The 18,094-nt window shown below is 35.7% G+C and overlaps 2 protein-coding genes across 2 annotated transcripts in view; both read left to right on the forward strand.

Moving 5' to 3' along the window:
* The window catches only part of LOC149811823 (3beta-hydroxysteroid-dehydrogenase/decarboxylase-like), a 76,517-nt gene extending 68,335 nt beyond the window's left edge, over positions 1–8,182 (forward strand). Inside the window, exons 7-10 of the mRNA XM_089992717.1 lie at positions 5,729–5,927; positions 7,503–7,620; positions 7,702–7,880; positions 8,133–8,182. Coding sequence (XP_089848843.1) covers positions 5,729–5,927; positions 7,503–7,620; positions 7,702–7,880 — 496 coding nt within the window. The 3' untranslated portion in view covers positions 8,133–8,182. The remainder of the gene's footprint in view (positions 1–5,728; positions 5,928–7,502; positions 7,621–7,701; positions 7,881–8,132) is intronic.
* A 45-nt stretch (positions 8,183–8,227) lies between these two features.
* On the forward strand, positions 8,228–17,652 carry LOC149811824 (3beta-hydroxysteroid-dehydrogenase/decarboxylase-like). Its single transcript, XM_089992718.1, has 3 exons — positions 8,228–8,289; positions 17,131–17,197; positions 17,274–17,652. The coding sequence occupies exons 1-3, from the start codon at positions 8,254–8,256 to the stop codon at positions 17,429–17,431; spliced, it is 261 nt and encodes an 86-aa protein (XP_089848844.1). The 5' UTR covers positions 8,228–8,253; the 3' UTR covers positions 17,432–17,652.
* The last annotated feature ends 442 nt before the right edge of the window (positions 17,653–18,094 follow it).

Here is an 18,094-nt window from a genome sequence, read left to right on the forward strand (position 1 = left end):
GCATTCATATAGACTTCTTCATTAAGATCTCTTTAAAAAGGCATTTTTGACGTCCATTTGAAAAATATTTCATTTTCTAATTGAAGCAATGGTGATAAGACATCTGACAGTAACCATACATGCTATTGGAGCAAATGTCTCTTCATAGTCAATTCCATATTCTTGACTATACCCTTTAGCTATTAAGCGATCTTTATACCTCTCAAGAGATCCATCACTCTTGGTTTTGACTTTGAACACCCATCAACATCCTATAGTTTTCTTTTCATTGAGAAACGTTTGAAATTCCCAAGTGTCAGCTTTTCTAAGCGCTTTGAGTTCACTCTCCATGGCTTCTCTCCATTCGACACATCTTTTGGCCTCTTCAAAGTTTTTTTGTTCAAAATATGAGTGAATGACACTTAAACAACCCTGATATTTATGAGAGAAAGAATCAAAGGAAACGAATCTAGAGGGAGTTTTTCTAGTTCTTTCGGTTCTTCTAGGATTTGTATCATGTGTGTAGATAGATTCGCTAGGTTCACTGTATTGTTCAATAGCACTTCTAAAAGTACTTCTATCTCTATGAGTATAGGTGATAGGGTCTCTAGTTATATTTTCTTCTTGAGAGGTAGAATGATTAGAATCATTGTTATTTTTAACTAATTCTTTGTCACTATCATATGTTAATTCATCATCACTAGAGATATCATCATCAAATAAAAAGGAATAGTCGGCATTTTCTAAGTGTGATTCATTCTTTTCAAAACCACTATCATTTTCTAAAAATGTTACATTTCTTGAGACATATAACTTATCATTTTTAGTGTCATAATATCGAAATCCTTTTTGGGTTTCAGAATAGCCAAGAAAAGCACAAGAAATGGCTTTTGGTGAGACTTTATCATTTTTATCTATAAGAACAAAATACTTACAACAAAAAATTCTCAATCTATTATAATCGGGTTCTTTACCATATAGAGTCTCAAAAGAAGAAATTTTATCTAAATTTTTGGATGGAAGACGATTAATAAGATAAACAGGTGCAAGAGCTGCCTCGGCCCAAAAAGTTTTTGGAATGCTTTGGGATATAAGAAGAGTTCTAGTGGTTTCAATGATATGCCTATGCTTCCTTTCAGCTAACCCGTTTTGTTGTGGGGTCTTAGGACACGATCTTTGATGAACAATACCATAGTCTTCAAGATATTTCTTAAATTCATTGGAAAGATATTCGCCTCATGAATTAGTCCTAAATATCTTTAAATTACTATTAAATTGATTCTTAATTATCATAAGATATGATTTAAAATATGAAAAAACTTCATGTTTATGTTCAAGGAAATATATTCAACAATATCGAGAAAAATCATTCACAAAAATTACATAATAGGCAAAACCTTCCTTGGATATGACGGGTGTCGGTCCCCAAACATCCGAATGAATAATTTCAAAAGGTTTTGTGGTAAACATAGATCTTTGTTCAAAATGCATACTTTTCATTTTTCCAAGAATACAATCATTACAAGAGAAAGTACTTTTACAAAGATTTTTAATAAAATGCAAATAGGATAACTTGGTAATGTTGGGATGACCAAGTCTTTTGTGTCAAACATTTATGTCTTTATGTTGGACCACATTACAAAAATGAGTTTTAGGGATTTGAAGAGAGTCCACATAGTACAAGTCTCCCTTTCTAGAGCCTTCCCCAATCAACTTCCCGGACCGGTAATCCTGTATTAAACACTTATTAGATGGGAATTAAATGTCACATCCAAGGTCCGAGAGTTGAGAGACGGAAAGTAAGTTCAAATTTAATTTTGGTATAAATCTAATTTTGAAAATAAAGAATTTTTGGGTTTCAAAGTTTCCAATCCCCTTATTTTTAAGAGAAGTGCCATTCGCGGTTGAAACAAAAGATGGTGACAAACTTTTAGAATATTCGGAAAGAGAAGAAATGTTTGGAGACATATGAAATGAAACATCCGAGTCTAAAAGCCAAAAAGTTTTACCTGGAGGGGAAGGAGTAGATATGACGGCACCGGAAATGGCTCCTTTAAGAAGAGGTTGAAGAGCTTCCATAATTTGATTTAGAGAGAGCTCCATTTGAGGAAGTAGATATACTTTTTTCTTTTTGTGGTTGGGATGTGGTCACCATAGCCAATAATTTCTTCCATTTGGGACAAACCAATTTAATGTGTCTCGGTTTTTTGTAAAAGTGACACACAATTTTGCTATAGTCCCTTCTTCCGCCTTGTCCTCCATTGGATTCATGATTTTGATTTTTAAAATGAAGAGGTTTATATGTCCTCAAGTTGTTCCCGAGTCTAGAAACGACATTCACCCCATTACACTATTCTTGATTTGTTGGTATTGCAAGAACACTTGGACTTTGCTTGCTAATGCCCATACGAGTTTCTTCTCCACTTAATTTTGTAATGACGTCTTGTAGAGAATGAGAGGTGAAGGAGGATAGAAGAGAAGATCTAATTTGCTCAAACTTGGGCCTTAGCCCATTTAAAAAATTAAAAAATTGATTTTCTTCTAATTGTTTATGACGAAGCTTTATGGCCTTTCCACTCCACTTTGGTTCGAGCATAGCAAGCTCATCCCAAATAGAAGAGAGTTCGGCAAAATACTCCCTTATAGTCATTTTCCCTTGGAGAAGAGTTAACACCCTCTTTTGGAGATAATACTTATGGGACAAGTCCCTAGAAGTGTACATATTTTCAAGGTACTCCCATGCTTGAGATGCTTTTTTAAATTTTATAATATTGGCATTGATTCTTGTTTCAACGGAGGAGAAGATCCATGAGAAGATTTTGAAGTTCTTCATTTTCCACTCGTGTTTTTTGCTATATTCTTCAAGAGCCTTGGTTTATTCATCTCCCTCAAGAATTTTGATTTCCCCTCTTTCAACCAAGGTGATTTTAGGCTTCAATTCCGAAATTGAGCCTTGAACGTAACCCCAAAGCTCTTTTTCTTTAATATGGGCTTCCATATTTATGGCCCATACTGATAACTGGAGCCATTAAGCTTAAACCCAAGAGAGAAATGAGTCTTTTTCACCCATAAGAGAGGTAACATGCGAGAAAAGGATACGTACCACAATAAGATTTTAAATCTTACTTATTGTAGTAATTTTCTAAAATATTGGACGAATAAGAGTCTTCACGCCAATCACAAAAAAGTTGAAGGCACGCTTTTCGAGGCACTTGATATTGCGAAACCACAAGGTTTTCTTTTTCCAAACAACCTTGCTCTGATACCATGTAAAAATCTCTATAAAATGAGACTTTGTGTCCAACACAATGCTAGAAACACGAAGTGTGCACAAAGGAGAACTCTCACAAGTGCACAAAGGCACGGATACACATGCACAAAAGCATAAAAAATATCAACTTCAATATATTGGGTTCCAAAAGGGGCTTTACAAAAGCATAAAAAAATGAGAAGGGGAGCACCCCTATATATACATTGTTGGAGGAGTGGGGGGGGGCTCCAACATATACGTTGGATATAACCGTTGGAGGGGGCTCCAACGTATATGTTGAGGGCCCCCCATGTTACAAAAGACAAAAAACAAAAAAAGGAAAAAGAAAAAAGAAAAAAGAAAAAAGAAAAAAGAAAAAAGAAAAAAGAAAAGGTAAAAAAAATAAAAGCAATAAAAAAATATAGTCATATTCTCAAATGAGAATATGTGAAAAATGAGAGATGACCGAAATACCCTTTATCGGGTTTTGAATATATATATGTGTGTATGTATATGTAAATGTATCTCTCCATATATATATATATATATATATATATATATATATATATATATATATATATATATAAACAACATTACATTTTAACAAGCCCCACATAGCTGGCTGGTCCTTGATTGCCTCCTGGATCTGGGTCCATCCAAAAAGGACTGGTTCTTTCTTGCTCTATTTTGTTCAACATCAAACTAGTTCCGGGTCCCAAATGCAGAATGAAGTAATGCCTAAAATCAAATGCCTTATATGGGTCAGGATACTGCAAACGTTGATGTGGCACCTTTGTGGTGGGCCTCTCTGAAGGACAAAACTTGGATTTAGATCTGCAAGGAATGGGTCCTCATCAATTGCTTGGACCTCGAAGCTTGGATTCGGGTCTTCGACATTTGGCTCCATACTAATGCTTGGATCTACTCAAATCGCTTGGTATATTGCATATGGATCTAAGTACGCTATACTTAGATACATTTGGGCCAATGAGTTTGGGTCGGGGTCTTCAATGGATCTGAAACAAGGTCCTCTAGAATTTGGACCGTATCAGACACCAAGGTTAATATTTTACATTTGTTTTTATAATATTTAAAAACATTATAATCATGTTTTGTTTTTCAGTATTTTGAAATATTTAAGTGCTTCAGTTTTTTCTCTTATTTTTATGTTTTTTATAATTGTGTTTTAAATGTTTTTATTTTTTTATTTATCTGTAGGTGACACAACTAAACAAATATTCATTTAGATGAAGTTGACTGTTATAAATGTAATGATGTTTTAATTATTTAGATTCATTCATGATTTTTTTTTTTAAAGTTTTGGTTGTTTAGCTTCATAAACTGTGTTGAATATGCATGTTATATTATTTTTAAGAATGCATTGTAATTTAATTTTGTCTTTTTATTGGTCCCAACTAAGCCGACTAGTCCTGCCTAGGCACCGACTATGCCTTTCTGGGGGCTTGCGCCTAGGCGCCGCGACTAGCGCTTTTGACTACTAAGTTTTACAGTGTTTTATAAAGTGATCCATGTTTTCAAAAGTGATGTTTTATGAGACATCTTTTGAAGAAATAGCAAATATGGACTTAAGTCTGATTAACTTGGGTTGTTATAGTTTATCTGTGAGCTACCAATAGTGAATTTGCCAAATTATCCTTGCTGTATACTAACATAAGGGTAAAACAATCTTTCATGAAATAAGGGTAGAATAGGCATTTCATATGCATCTTAATGGTAAAATTGATTTCTAATCTTTATCATTTCTTTGAAAAGAGAGACCCTAAAACATCGTTCTTGAAAACATTGTTCTACTTTCAAATATCAGGTATAGAGTGAACATTCCATATGCATTTTATTGGTAACATTAACTTCAGGCTTCTTTGTCTATTTCTTCAGAAAGATGGCCTTAAAATATTATTTTTAAATACATGGTTTGTTTTTCCGATAGAGTAAAAGATGGGTTTATTTGGAAATTTCTGAAAAGAAAAGGAAGAAAAGAAAATATACGTGTGATCTGGGCAACTACAAAAACCCCCTGTAGTTGTCTCTGTCTTGTACTTTGATATTTCATGCTTCCTCTTCCATCTGATCTAGGTATTTTTCTCATCAATTACCAATTAGTATCACTGTCCTTTTATTATAACGTATATAGATCAAGAATCTGTACCCATGTGGATGTGTTTAATCTTGATGATGGAAATGGCGACTTTCCTGGAAACCCAACTTGTTAAGAGTGATCATTTTCATCATATGATTAACATTACATACAATCCTATATACAAATGGTAGACTAAAATACTGATACACATTCCGTAAATGTAGTGTTCAAATATAGCACTGAAACCTCTTCGTAGTTTATGGGCATTGAATTGGAGTGGAATTTTTTATTGTTGCAAACTTTTGTTGTTGGTTGTTAATTTTATTATTGCTACTTTACTGAATGGTGTTCTATGAGCTTGCATAAGCTTCATTCTGGCTGACTTTGATGATTTGTTACAGGCCCAGCATACATCTCCCTGCTAAACCTGTAATGCTAATGACCATGCTGGCTGAATATTTTGATTGCATGCTAGCTAGATACATGAGCGGTTCCTCCTGTCTTTCTCTTTCAGCTTTTCATCAACTACCTTGCACAAAAACTTTCAATTGTATCAAAGCAAAAAAGCTTCTCGGGTACTCACCAATAGTTACCATGGAGGTAAGAACTAAGAACAATTCACATGGTTGACTCTTACTTTTTGGAAGATGAATTTGTAGGAAAAATTAATAGAGAAACATGACTGGTGGTATCTTGTGTTTGACAATTAGTTGATGAATCAGTACAAGAAAAAGGTTTACTAAGAAAAAATAGACAGGAATACAAAATAAAGCTGGTGATGGGCATTTCATGGATACAACAACAACAACAACAACTACGCCTTCATCCCAAAACAATTGGGGTCGGTGATATGAACCAACAAAGAAAATCATTCTGGGTCTTCCACATGAATCCTTCTTCTCCAATCATTTCTATCCAATGCCATGTCCTCGGTGAGGTTCAAAGCATTCATATCCTTTCCTATCATCTCCATCCAAGTCTTCCTAGGCCTACCCCGACCTCTTTTAACTAATATATTTTCCCATTTCTCCATCCTTCTAACTGGAGCATCATTAGGCCTTCGCCGAATATGTCCAAACCACCATAAACGATTCTCTCTCATCTTATTTTCAATGGGTGCAACGCCTACCTTATTATGTATCTCCTCATTCCGAATCTTATCTTTTATTGTATTTCCACACATCCATCTAAGCATACGCATCTCAGCTACACTCATTTTTTGAATATGATGTCTCTTGACAGCCCAACATTCCGTACCATATAGTAAAGCGGGCTTAATAGTCATCCTATAAAACTTTCCCTTCAACCACAATGGCATTCTACGATCGCACAACACTCCAGTTGCACTTTTCCATTTCATCCACCCAACCTTTATCCTATGATTTACATCTCTATCAATTTCTCCATACTTTTGAATGATAGATCCCAAATATTTGAAAAAATCATCCACTGGTATTTCTTGCTCACCAAGCTTCACTACACTCCCATCACTACTTCGTTGCTTACTAAACCGACATTCCATATATTCTGTCTTACTCTTACTCAACTTAAAACCTCTTGCTTCCAATGTCTGTCTCCATAATTCTAACTTAGCATTAACCCCAACTCTATCATCAACAAACAACATACACCACGGTACATTTTCTTGAATTGATCTCGTAAGCTCATCCATCACTATAGCAAATAGGAAATGACTTAAAGCAGATCCTTGATGTAACCCAACCGTTATAGGAAAATTGATTGTCACCCCTCCACAAGTGCGGACATTGGTTACTACTCCTTCATACATATCCTTAATTATACTAATGTACTTGAGAGAAACACCTTTCTTCATCATTGTCCACCAGAGAACGTCCCTAGGTACTCTATCGTATGCCTTCTCCAAATCAATAAAAACCATATGCAAATCTTTGTTCCTCTCTCTATTTCTCTCAATAAGTTGTCTAAGAAGATGTATAGCTTCCATAGTTGATCTTTCAGGCATAAAACCAAATTGATTCTCCGATATCATGACAACCTTCCTCAACCTAGACTCAATCACCCTTTCCCAAAGTTTCATAGTATTGACTCATGTAGTTCATGGATGCTTATCTTAAATGTTTCATCAAATTAAAAATTAAAAAGTTGCAGTTCTTACTTTTTCTTCATCTTGTGCTATTGTTTCTGTTGTTCTAGGAAGGTATCACATTGACTATTGAACCATGCTCCCCTTTAGTATCAGATTTGCCTCAGTTAAAACATCGAGATTTCTCTGAACCATCAAAATCATACAAACTACTTGGTGGTGGAGAAGGTGAGGTGGCAATGTCCATAGTACCTCTTCTTTTTTCCCATGTTCTTTGCTTTTGAGCAATCATTTTTTTTCCTGATGCAGTTGCGGACGTAGTATTATGGCGGGATGAGCAGAAGACGTTTATACATATTCTTGCATTGTTTTTTATATTTTACTGGTTTCTCCTTTCTGGAAGGACTCTTATTTCATCTACAGCCAAGCTTTTTCAACTGGCTTTCATTGGCCTTCTCATCCATGCTTATCTCCCTTCCTCAATGTAGGTAGTGTTACTGCCATCCATCTCCTTCATGTATTAAGGGCTTAAAGCCCATGCATCCTCTATCAAATTGATGTCTGTCATACTATTGGGTATAAACAGTCAATCACATTGATGCTTTAAAAAGTTTTGCATATCTGTAGCTTTAAGCTATATTTTTCAAAGTATGTGTGTGCTAGGCATAGTTCACCTTTTGAGTTTGAGATTTTTAGACCTATTCCTTTGAATCATCATAATGAATTTTTTACTGTAACAGGTTTGGCATCACAGTTCAAAAGATAACGCCTTCTTGCTTTGAGGTTTCAGTTACAACAATCCAGTCATTGTTTGTTCTGTTAGCAAGCAATTGGAATAGAGGAATCCATTTGTTGCGTTACATGGCCCAGGGAAATGAGTGGACTACTTTTATGAAGGTGATGAGCAGCTTTAGCACTTGTCTTGTTAATATTTTACATTACAAATCTTCTAATGAACTTTACAACCCTCACAGAACTTGAGTGGCATGCAGGGGCAGAACCAGAAAACTTATATAAGAGGAGCCAGCTATGATATATATATATATATATATATATATATATATATACACATTGCTTAAAAAAACTATAGGCCATCTTTTATCTGGATATTTTGAATTTTTAAAAATTGTGCATTTATCTAAGAATCTTGTTAAAAATAAATGTAATTAAATATAAAAAAATAAAATAAATTAAAACAAACTGAATTTTTCATAAAAATTGTTGATAAAACATTAAAACACAGGTTTAATTTTACAGAAAGGTGACCGTTCACTATAATCCTGGCTTATCAAGTTTTCTTAACAAGTTGGCAGGTTTAAAAACTTAAATATCTGCAAAACTGAAATAAGCTGAGTTTGCATTATAAAGCATCACACCATATTGTTAAAAATATGTATTAAGAATATATCAATGTGTGAGGGTATTTTTGTCACATTTGTAAATTAATTCATATCTGTAATTTTCTTTTATGTGCAGGGGCATTTTTGTACACCACCATTATTATATAATGTTGGGCGTGACCTAGAGTCAGTGTTGTGAAAAGCGTTGAGGCGTTCGACCAAAATCTGAGGCGAGGCGTAAAGCGTAAGCCTAAAACAAAACTATAAAAAAATATCTAAAATTATAAATAAATAAAAAATTCTTTATTGATGAAACAACAACTAACAAGAAATAGAAAATCTCAAATAAATATTGAAAAAACATGAGATTAACATGTAAAAAAAATAACATTAATGCAACAACTGGATCTATGTAAGTATGTTAAAACATGAGCATTCGTTAAATAAAAAATTAACATTAACCATGAAATGCATATTAGCATTAACAATATCAAATGTATAATTTCTTATGTGAAGGCATTATCTGTTAATGGAGATGACATGTCAACATAATTAACATTAGCATTAACAACTTGATTTGTGTAAGTATCTAAGAAATAAAACATGAGCATTTATTAAATAAAAAATTAATATTAACATTAACAAGATGAGGAATTTCTTCTTCTTCTTCTAAAATTATAAATAAATAAAAAAATTTATTGATGAAGCAACAACTAACAAGAAATAAAAAATCTCAAACAAATACTGACAAAATACGAGATTAACATGTAAAAATAACATTAATGCAACAACTTGATCTATGTAAGTATCTAAGAAATAAAACATGAGCATTTATTAAATAAAAAACTTGATCTATGTAAGTATCTAAGAAATAAAACATGAGCATTTATTAAATAAAAAATTAACATTAGCATTAAAAAGTTGATTTTTTTTCTTCTAAAATTATAAATAAATAAAAAATTCTTTATTGATGAAGCAACAACTAACAAGAAATAAAAAATCTCAAACAAATACTGAAAAAATATGAGAATAACATGTAAAAATAACATTAATGCAACAACTTGATCTATGTAAGTATCTAAGAAATAAAACATGAGCATTCATTAAATAAAAAATTAACATTAGCATTAACAAGATGAAGAATTTCTTCTTCTTCTTCTAAAATTATAAATAAATAAAAAATTCTTTATTGATGAAGCAACAACTAACAAGAAATAAAAAATCTCAAACAAATACTGAAAAAATACGAGATTAACGTGTAAAAATAACATTAATGCAACAACTTGATCTATGTATGTATCTAAGAAATAAAACATGAGCATTCATTAAATAAAAAATTAACATTAGCATTAACAAGATGCGAAATTTCTTCTTCTTCTTCTTCTAAAATTATGTAAGTATCTGAGAAATAAAACATGAGCATTCATTAAATAAAAATTAACATTAGCATTAACAAGATGAGAAACTTCTTCTTCTTCTTGAGGCACGCCTCGAGGCGTATGAGGCGCACGAAGCGTAGGTCTCAAGGCGTATGAGGCGCACGAGGCATACGCCTCAAGGCGTATGAGGCGTACTCCTCAAGGCGTATGAGGCGCACGCCTCAGGCTCTTTAAGCCTTGTACTTGCGCCTCAAGGCAGAAAGGCCCTCGCCTTGAGGTGAGGCACACTTTTTGCGCCTTGAGGCACGTTTTTAATAACACTGCCTAGAGGATGGCACGACCCTTGCAGCATCCCTTCTTCTGCCTAATCTTTTCTTCTCTTCTCTCTTTCACATGAAGTAGCAGGGTACAAATTCCAGAGTCGTATTTCTGTCATGGTATCAGAGTAGGGCAAGGATAAAACCCTATTGAATCAAGACTGCTGATTTCGATCAAGGCTCCAGACTTTTCCGGGTTAGTTTTAATCTCTTCCTTCTCAATCTCTTTCTTCCCAAAATCTTTTCTCAACATCCTTCTTTCTTTCTTTATTCTTTCTTTTCTTCTCGAGGCGTGATTTCATAAAAAAAAAATCACGTTAGATCAGATCCTGATCCAGGCGTGATTCCAAAAAAAAAGGGGGTCACGTCAAACCTGTTTTCCCTTTAAACTTTTTTTTCTTTATCTTTTTTCAATCTCATTACTTTCTTATCTATATCACAACAAACCTGATCTGATCGTGATTTTCAAAGAAAAAGGGGGTGGGGGGCTTGCTGACTCTGTTCTATTCCTGTTTAAAAAAAGGAAAAGAAACCCTTCTATTCTCAGGAATCAGCAGTGTTTCCAGATTCAGTTTGTTCCATTCTCAGTCTCTGGCTTCAGCCTCCCTTCTATTCAGATCTTGTTCTCAAATTCCTTCCTCATGGCCTCAACTAGTCCCATCACTTCTTTGTTTCTCAGTCAGCTGATCACTGATAAGCTGAATGAGAATAACTTCATTACCTGGAAGAAACAAATCGTGCCTTTCATCAGCCAGGGGAGCCTTCGTCAATCAGAAATCAAGATTTCTTAGCTTGGAGAAAGAGCGATTAGGCTGTTGCTGCCTTTATTACAGCCACTTTGTCCCAGGAAGTACTGTTACATATTCCCACCGGAGTTTCTGTGTGCGAGTATGGCTGATTCTACATAGCTGCTTCGAGTAGATATCTACACCTAAGATATACCACTTGAAAGCAAAATTCGGGGCATTGTAGAGAGGTGATTCTAGCCCACACAACTTCCTCAATAAGGTTAAGTTTATATCAGACCAGCCAGCTGCCATTGAGAGTCCCATATTTGATGAGGACATATGCACTGAGACCCTTAGGGGATTGGGACATGAGTATAATATGTTTGTGGTGCACTCCAAGGCCTACCTTCGAGAACTACGGCATATTTCAGTAAGAGAGGAAGGTGTAGGATTTGGTACTATGTGCTCATAATTAGCTAGAATAGAATCAGGACTGGCTTCTAAAATCTTAGCTTCTTCCTGCTCAATTTGATGTATGAAAGGTATACTAGGGACACCCTCTTATCTTCTATCATATGTTTGGCCAAACCTATTATCAGGAGTTTGAGACTCAAGTTGAATGTTTGTTCCTATCAACACTTCTACCGAAAATGACACCAAAAATGAAAAATCGACTTCACTCTCCTTCTCATCCTTAAGCCGAAAAGAATATGATGTATGCTCATGAAAAACCCGATGCCTAGAAACCCAAATATTTTTTCCAACCAAATCATAACATTTATAACCTTTGTGTCCATTAGACAAACCCAAGAAGCAAGATTTCACACCTTGAGGTGAAAGTTTATCTCTATAGTGCTCAGGTAATCAAACAAAACAAGTGCAACAAAATTTTCTCAACAATTCTAATTGGGTGCAACACCCTACAATTTTTAATAGGGAGAGATACCTTTAAGAACTCCAGATGGCATGTGATTAATCTAACAGATTATCATACACACAACATCAGCTCAGTAGATTTTAGGCACATAACTAGAAAACAAGAGAGGCTCGATAGTTTCTAGAATATGTCTATTCTTCTTTTCTGCGACTCCATTTTTCTCAGGCATGATTTTTGATGAACAATCCCTTTCTCTTACATTTTTTTTGAAATACATAATACATTCTCTCCTTTAATCTGAGCGAAGGATTCTAACCCTAGCAGAAAACTGAGTTCTAATTATAGCACCAAACTTTTTGAAAATCTCAAATAATTCACTTTTGTTTTTCATAAAGTAAATCTAAGTAATTCTTATAGAATCATCAATAAAACTGACAAAATAGGCAGAACCACCTTTAGACAAAACTAGTGAGGGACCCCGATATCTGAATGAACAAGATCAAAGGCTCTATCTGACTCTATTTCCCTAGACCCAAAGGGCAAGGTATGACTCTTTGCTAGCCTATTACTCTTACACTCCTTCATATGATTTGACACAGAAACTTTAAGACCACCAAAACTATAAGAAGAAACAAAATACTGGAGTCTGAAACTAGAAATATGACTTGCTCGTTGATGCTACAAAATATAAATCTCCTCTAAAGTATTAGATTGAACAATAGACAAAGAATCTGAAAAGCCTCCTGCAGAAGGAATACAATGCACACTGGTCACAATGGGCAAAGTATTCTTAGGCTTTCCTGCATCTTCAACACAAGGGATTATGAAGGCCCCATACTTTTTTTTTGCTCAATATAGGGCATGGCTTCTTCATGTGACCAAGCTTCTTACAATAGAAGCACCAAATAAAGCTCGTAGCAGTTCTGAATTATTCAGAACCACTCTCTTGAGTGTATCAATCCTTCAAGTCATCTGCCTTAAGACCCTAAAATCTGCCAAACTCAACCCAATAGTCTTTTTTCATATTCACCGTCCTCCAAGCTAAGGTTGTAAAAAGCGCATCATAGCCCGTATCAGCTGAGCTCAAAATAAGATATGTACCTTATTGTAAAAAATCACATTTTTAATAAAAAATCACATTTTTAATAAAAAATCTAAAAGAAATTAAAAAATCCTAAAAAATTCAAAAAAAATTACAGAATACAAGAACAAAATAAATTTAAGCAATAAGAGTAATTAAACATAGATGTGTTATTAAACATTCAACTGAACATAAATATCACAATCCACTAAATATAAATTTCGTTACACAAGTTTTGTGACAAAAGATACAAAATAACATCAGTCATCTTCATTATCAAACATCCCATATTCTGCATTAGACATATCTTGTTGTGGGCCTTGTGGCTCTTTATCTTGTTAGAATTGAGTGGGAGATAGATGCCTAAAATTGGTACAAAGCGAGGACAAATCGCGATTAGCAATAATGATCATAGATTGGTGTGAGTTCATTGACACACTCCATGAATTGAGCTCATGCTTGTGCAAGATATTCAATGAGGTGGCTGCAACCAGTTTAGTTCAAGGAAGTTGCCTATGTGCCTAAACGATATTGATTCCACCTTGAAGGAGATGAAATGGTTGCTTAAGGGGTCGAAGGCAGTAGAGATTGACACCCTCTTTGAGAGCCTTGATACCTTGGTTGCAGAAATCACAAATTATTCCATGAAGGTCATGACTCCCACATGCTTGATGGATTGCCTCAGAGTCATGGAGATGATGTCCTGATCAATGAAGATTCAAGAACCAATGGATGAGCTACCACTGACCAAGAAGGATGAGACTATGGATGATTCAGGTGCGGTTCATTGGTATTGCACTTGAGCAGCATGCTAGATGCTGGTTGCGAGCACGGCACAACTTCAACGGTTTGCAACTAGGTCTATGACCTGCCTTGTTCTGGGTTGAGCGGATCTACTCCATCTGCATCTAGCGTGGTTCCTAGAAAGACGCCGATTGTGGCTACTTGATACAAAGTGGCTGGCATACCAATAACTGGTCAACAATACTTCTTACCGATATTCAGACCCTCACAGCAGCATCAAGGTAAAAACCACCCAAAACAGCCGGAGGTTCCCTGCAATTTTGACCAGCTTCACAGTCAGGTTGACAATAGAACTAGGATGGCATCCTTTGATGTTGTGGCAGTAGCAAACTATGTAACGTTAGTTGATTTCAACCCAGGAGGTTTGGGGCTCCACTTGGCAAGACCAGAAACCTTTAGTTCAAGTCATGGCATCAATTCTAGTTTGTTACCGAATGAGGAACCTTTGGGAGTTTCTGTCTTCCTCATGCAAATGAGGTTCTAGAAGAAAGGCAGACCCACATTACACTCATAAGTGCTGAGAGAGAATGTGTTATTCTAGGCTATGTGTTATGCAGAAGGCAACACTGTTCCCTGGTTCTGAAGAGTATGTGTGCATCTGACAGGATAGTCGATAACACCCTTTGTGGATCTGTAAGTAAAAGGTAGAGATGCCGAAGTTGCATGCCAAGTGTGTGTCCTATTGCCTCCAAGAGGTGTTCTATCAGGTGCAACAATGAGAGGGTTCTTGGTTGGTTCCAAGTGAGGGTTGATGTAGGTATAATTTCCAATGAGTCCTGTTCTAACCTGGTTACCCAATTGCTGAGCTACATGGAGCACACCAACAATGTGTTTATTGTAATATGTCACTGCCCTGTTTCTACCTTAAGCAGCAAGAGGCCCTATTGGGCACCTACTCGGTTGGTTGTTGGTCACTAAATAGTTGCAACGTAGCAGGCTGTTTGACACCAATAGAATTCTGATATGTACTGAATTCTATTGGAGGTAGTTCATGCCAAGTGTGTGATGAAGTGCATGAGAGGGGCAAGATCTCATGGAACTCCAATATATCTGATCTAGCTTACAGTGAGCGACATGTGGAGGCCTTGGTGCTACTCAATTTGAAGTGGAAAGATGAAGCTTACAAAGTCATCATGGTTAACTTGTTAAGATCACTCAGGTATAGAGCAGGAGCACATTGACCACTAGATTCACCCATTGCAGCAGGCCCATGCTGTGCTCTATGTCCTCAAAGAGAGGCAGTTTGAGTCATGTGAGACCCACTTCAGCTACCATGCCAGTGTTCTTGAAGCATGCACCCTTCCTGCATCACCACACCAAGGAAAATGGGCACTTGGTATCGTGATCCGAACAGGTATTGAAGGGGAAGTTGCAGTTAGCACTACTGATTTTGATGTGTATGTGAAATATTGGAACATAGACATAGCCAAGGTGGTTTCTGATTCAATGCCAGAGAAAAATGCTGTATTGTGGTCTACCAGGGAGTCAACATATGGTCTCATTAATAGGGGAAGGGATGCTATATCATGGTTCAAAGAAACGCCATTGTGCATGCAACATTATGCATGACGGGCTCAACTGTCTGAGCACTTTTGTTGGAAGGGTCGATTTAGCCAAGCAGGGCTTTTGATGCCTCTGAGGGCTGCTAGGTGCTATTTCAAGAAGCACCCACCAGCTCAGCTCTCCAACCTCCCAATTCCTCTGTACTCTACTAGAAATGCTGATGGCCAGAACATATATTCAACCCCAACTGCTAGCGGCAGCTATACCAATGCTCCTTATTTTGGGTTTGTCACTTGACAGCCAGACAAGTCACCCGCAATACTCAGATAGCTTTTGATGGAACCTGCTGTAATGAAAGAAGCATTGGTTATGATCAGAAAAATAAAAGGGCACAAATGCAAAATCCTAATGTGACAGAGCACGGCATTAAGATAGATTGAGTTGAGGTAGAAGTTTCATATTTGATCCCATAGCCTTGTGCAGCAACCAGTGTCTTCTCTCCCTACTCAGTCGACACAAAAAAGTTGCATACTTAGAATTTTTAGGACCTTAGTTTGTGACCGGTCTTAAGAAGGGAGAGAGGGAAGAGGAAAGGTAGAGGGGAAGAGAGATGAAATGGGAAAAGGTGCTTCAATCCAAGGATAAGGTTCCTTCCAACACCCAAGAGGGTGGAATTTATTAACATTCGATATGAAAAGGCTCATCTCATTGGGTATTTTAGCATAACCTTAATATAAACACGTTTAGGTTGCAGCATATGATGAGTAGGCTGCTGCACATGCTGAGAAGGCAACCTCATTTGAGGTCTAAAGCATGGAGGAGCTGCATCTTGAGTAGACAATATGTAGAATAATACTTATAGAAATAATTCCCTGTCTACGACACATTTGACATATGATTATTTAGGAACTCACTAATGGTGTAAGAAGGAGATCAGGTCCTCTTCCTCTAAAACCACCATGATTTCTTCCAGGTTTTTGAGGTCCTATGCCAACACCTGGTGAAATAAAGGCCACTAACAGGTTTTGTACATCCAAAAATTTTCTACTAAACTTTAGATCACAGACTACAAGTTACATCTACAAAAAAGGTGAAAAAATGATGTTTTCTACTAGATTGCATGTGCAACCGACTGTTGCATTCCAATATATATATATATATATATATATATATATATATATATATATATATATATATTGACAAAAATACACCTATACAAATCTGAAAATACATACAGTACAGATGACCAAATGACCAGAATACCCTTAATGAACATACAGAATAGCATACTGAACAAGATTAACACATGATACACATACAGCCCTATCGGTTACAGATCTTGGATCTTGGGTCCTTAACACTTTGCCATTTGAGTACTTGGTGTCTAGAAATTGTAAGGGAACTACAAAGAACATTTGATTTTTTAGTGACAAATAAGCACTTTAAGCTCAAGACGATGATCAGATGTCCATTGAATTGTTATAAGTCCAATGCTCGGTAGGTACCAAAAACTTTACCAAGAAAGTATTTAGAAAAAATGGTCATGTTTATCTTCTACAAAAGGATAGATGATTTCTTCATTTTTCTTACTGGGCTACTATAGAGGTAAAACCAATACTATCATGCTATATATTTTTCCTATATGAATTCATATTGAACTCTGAACTCTTTCCATTTGAATCATGGGGTGTTGTTTTTATTTATGACAGGTCATGGGCTCTCTATACTTTCTAAAAGTCCTTTTCTCGTTGTCTTTCTCGACTTTGGTTGGAGCAGGTAAGTGTTCACATGTAATCATTATATATTTATACAAAAAGTTTTCCGAGCCTAATTTCTTGCAAAACTGGTTCAGGTCTGGTGTTCACATTTACTGCTTTCTATGTGTATGAACAAATGGAAGTGGAAATTGATGCCTCAGTGCTGGCCTTTTCTGCATTTCTTATGAAGAACATACCTGTTTGCTTGCAAGAATATATTAATAATTCATTTCATGGCACCACAAGAGAGTGAAGATTTAGTAGCTATCTGCTCATGTCTACATCACCTAATTTCTTTTTCATTTTTGAATTATCACGGTATTTCCAGTTCCTCAACAAGCTATAGAGATGCAAGATTAAGTTTGTGTCATCCTTAATTATTAGCTAATACTGTGAATGTCCATGATACTGTCATGATTTATTGATGGGTTTTTACCAAATAACAAATCTTGGTGGGCTTTGAAATTTTTTAAATATAGCTTCCCTGAAATCGATCACCACAAATACAGTAGCAAGGGATAAGATAAACTATGAAAACCTATTTCCAAGATGTTTGATCATTTGATTGTAAAACTTCCTCCAAACGTTTGTAGAGGAAATTCTGTATTTTTTCCTCCAATATTCTAAGATGTAATTTTCATTATTGGCCTACATCTGATAAGTATAAATGGAAAGATCACTTTCTCTTTATGCCTTTAGTTTTAGGTCACTGAAATTTAGATGATGTTACCTCTTCAGGGGTTGAATATTTTTCATTTGAACTAGTGTTCCTAGTTCAAATATTCCTAGTAGGCATGTAGTTTATTTCGTCCTCAGAAATCATGCCTCAGGGAAAAGGTATGCTCTCACGTTGATAGAGATGGAAATGGGTTGGGTCATACTTGACCTGACACTATATCTGTTTTTTGAACAGGGG

This window comes from Nuphar pumila, chromosome 17 (genome assembly GCF_984573655.1).
Source record: "Nuphar pumila chromosome 17, dmNupPumi1.hap1.1, whole genome shotgun sequence".
Taxonomy (NCBI): domain Eukaryota; kingdom Viridiplantae; phylum Streptophyta; class Magnoliopsida; order Nymphaeales; family Nymphaeaceae; genus Nuphar; species Nuphar pumila.

What these genes read in the sequence shown, in the direction of transcription:
- LOC149811824 (XM_089992718.1), top strand. Translation starts at nt 8,254, where the DNA reads ATGGCCCAGGGAAATGAGTGGACTACTTTTATGAAG. An exon ending in AGTGGACTACTTTTATGAAG is followed by an intron (nt 8,290 to 17,130) that starts GTGATGAGCAGC and finishes TATTTATGACAG; the next exon opens with GTCATGGGCTCTCTATACTT. An exon ending in CTCGACTTTGGTTGGAGCAG is followed by an intron (nt 17,198 to 17,273) that starts GTAAGTGTTCAC and finishes AAACTGGTTCAG; the next exon opens with GTCTGGTGTTCACATTTACT.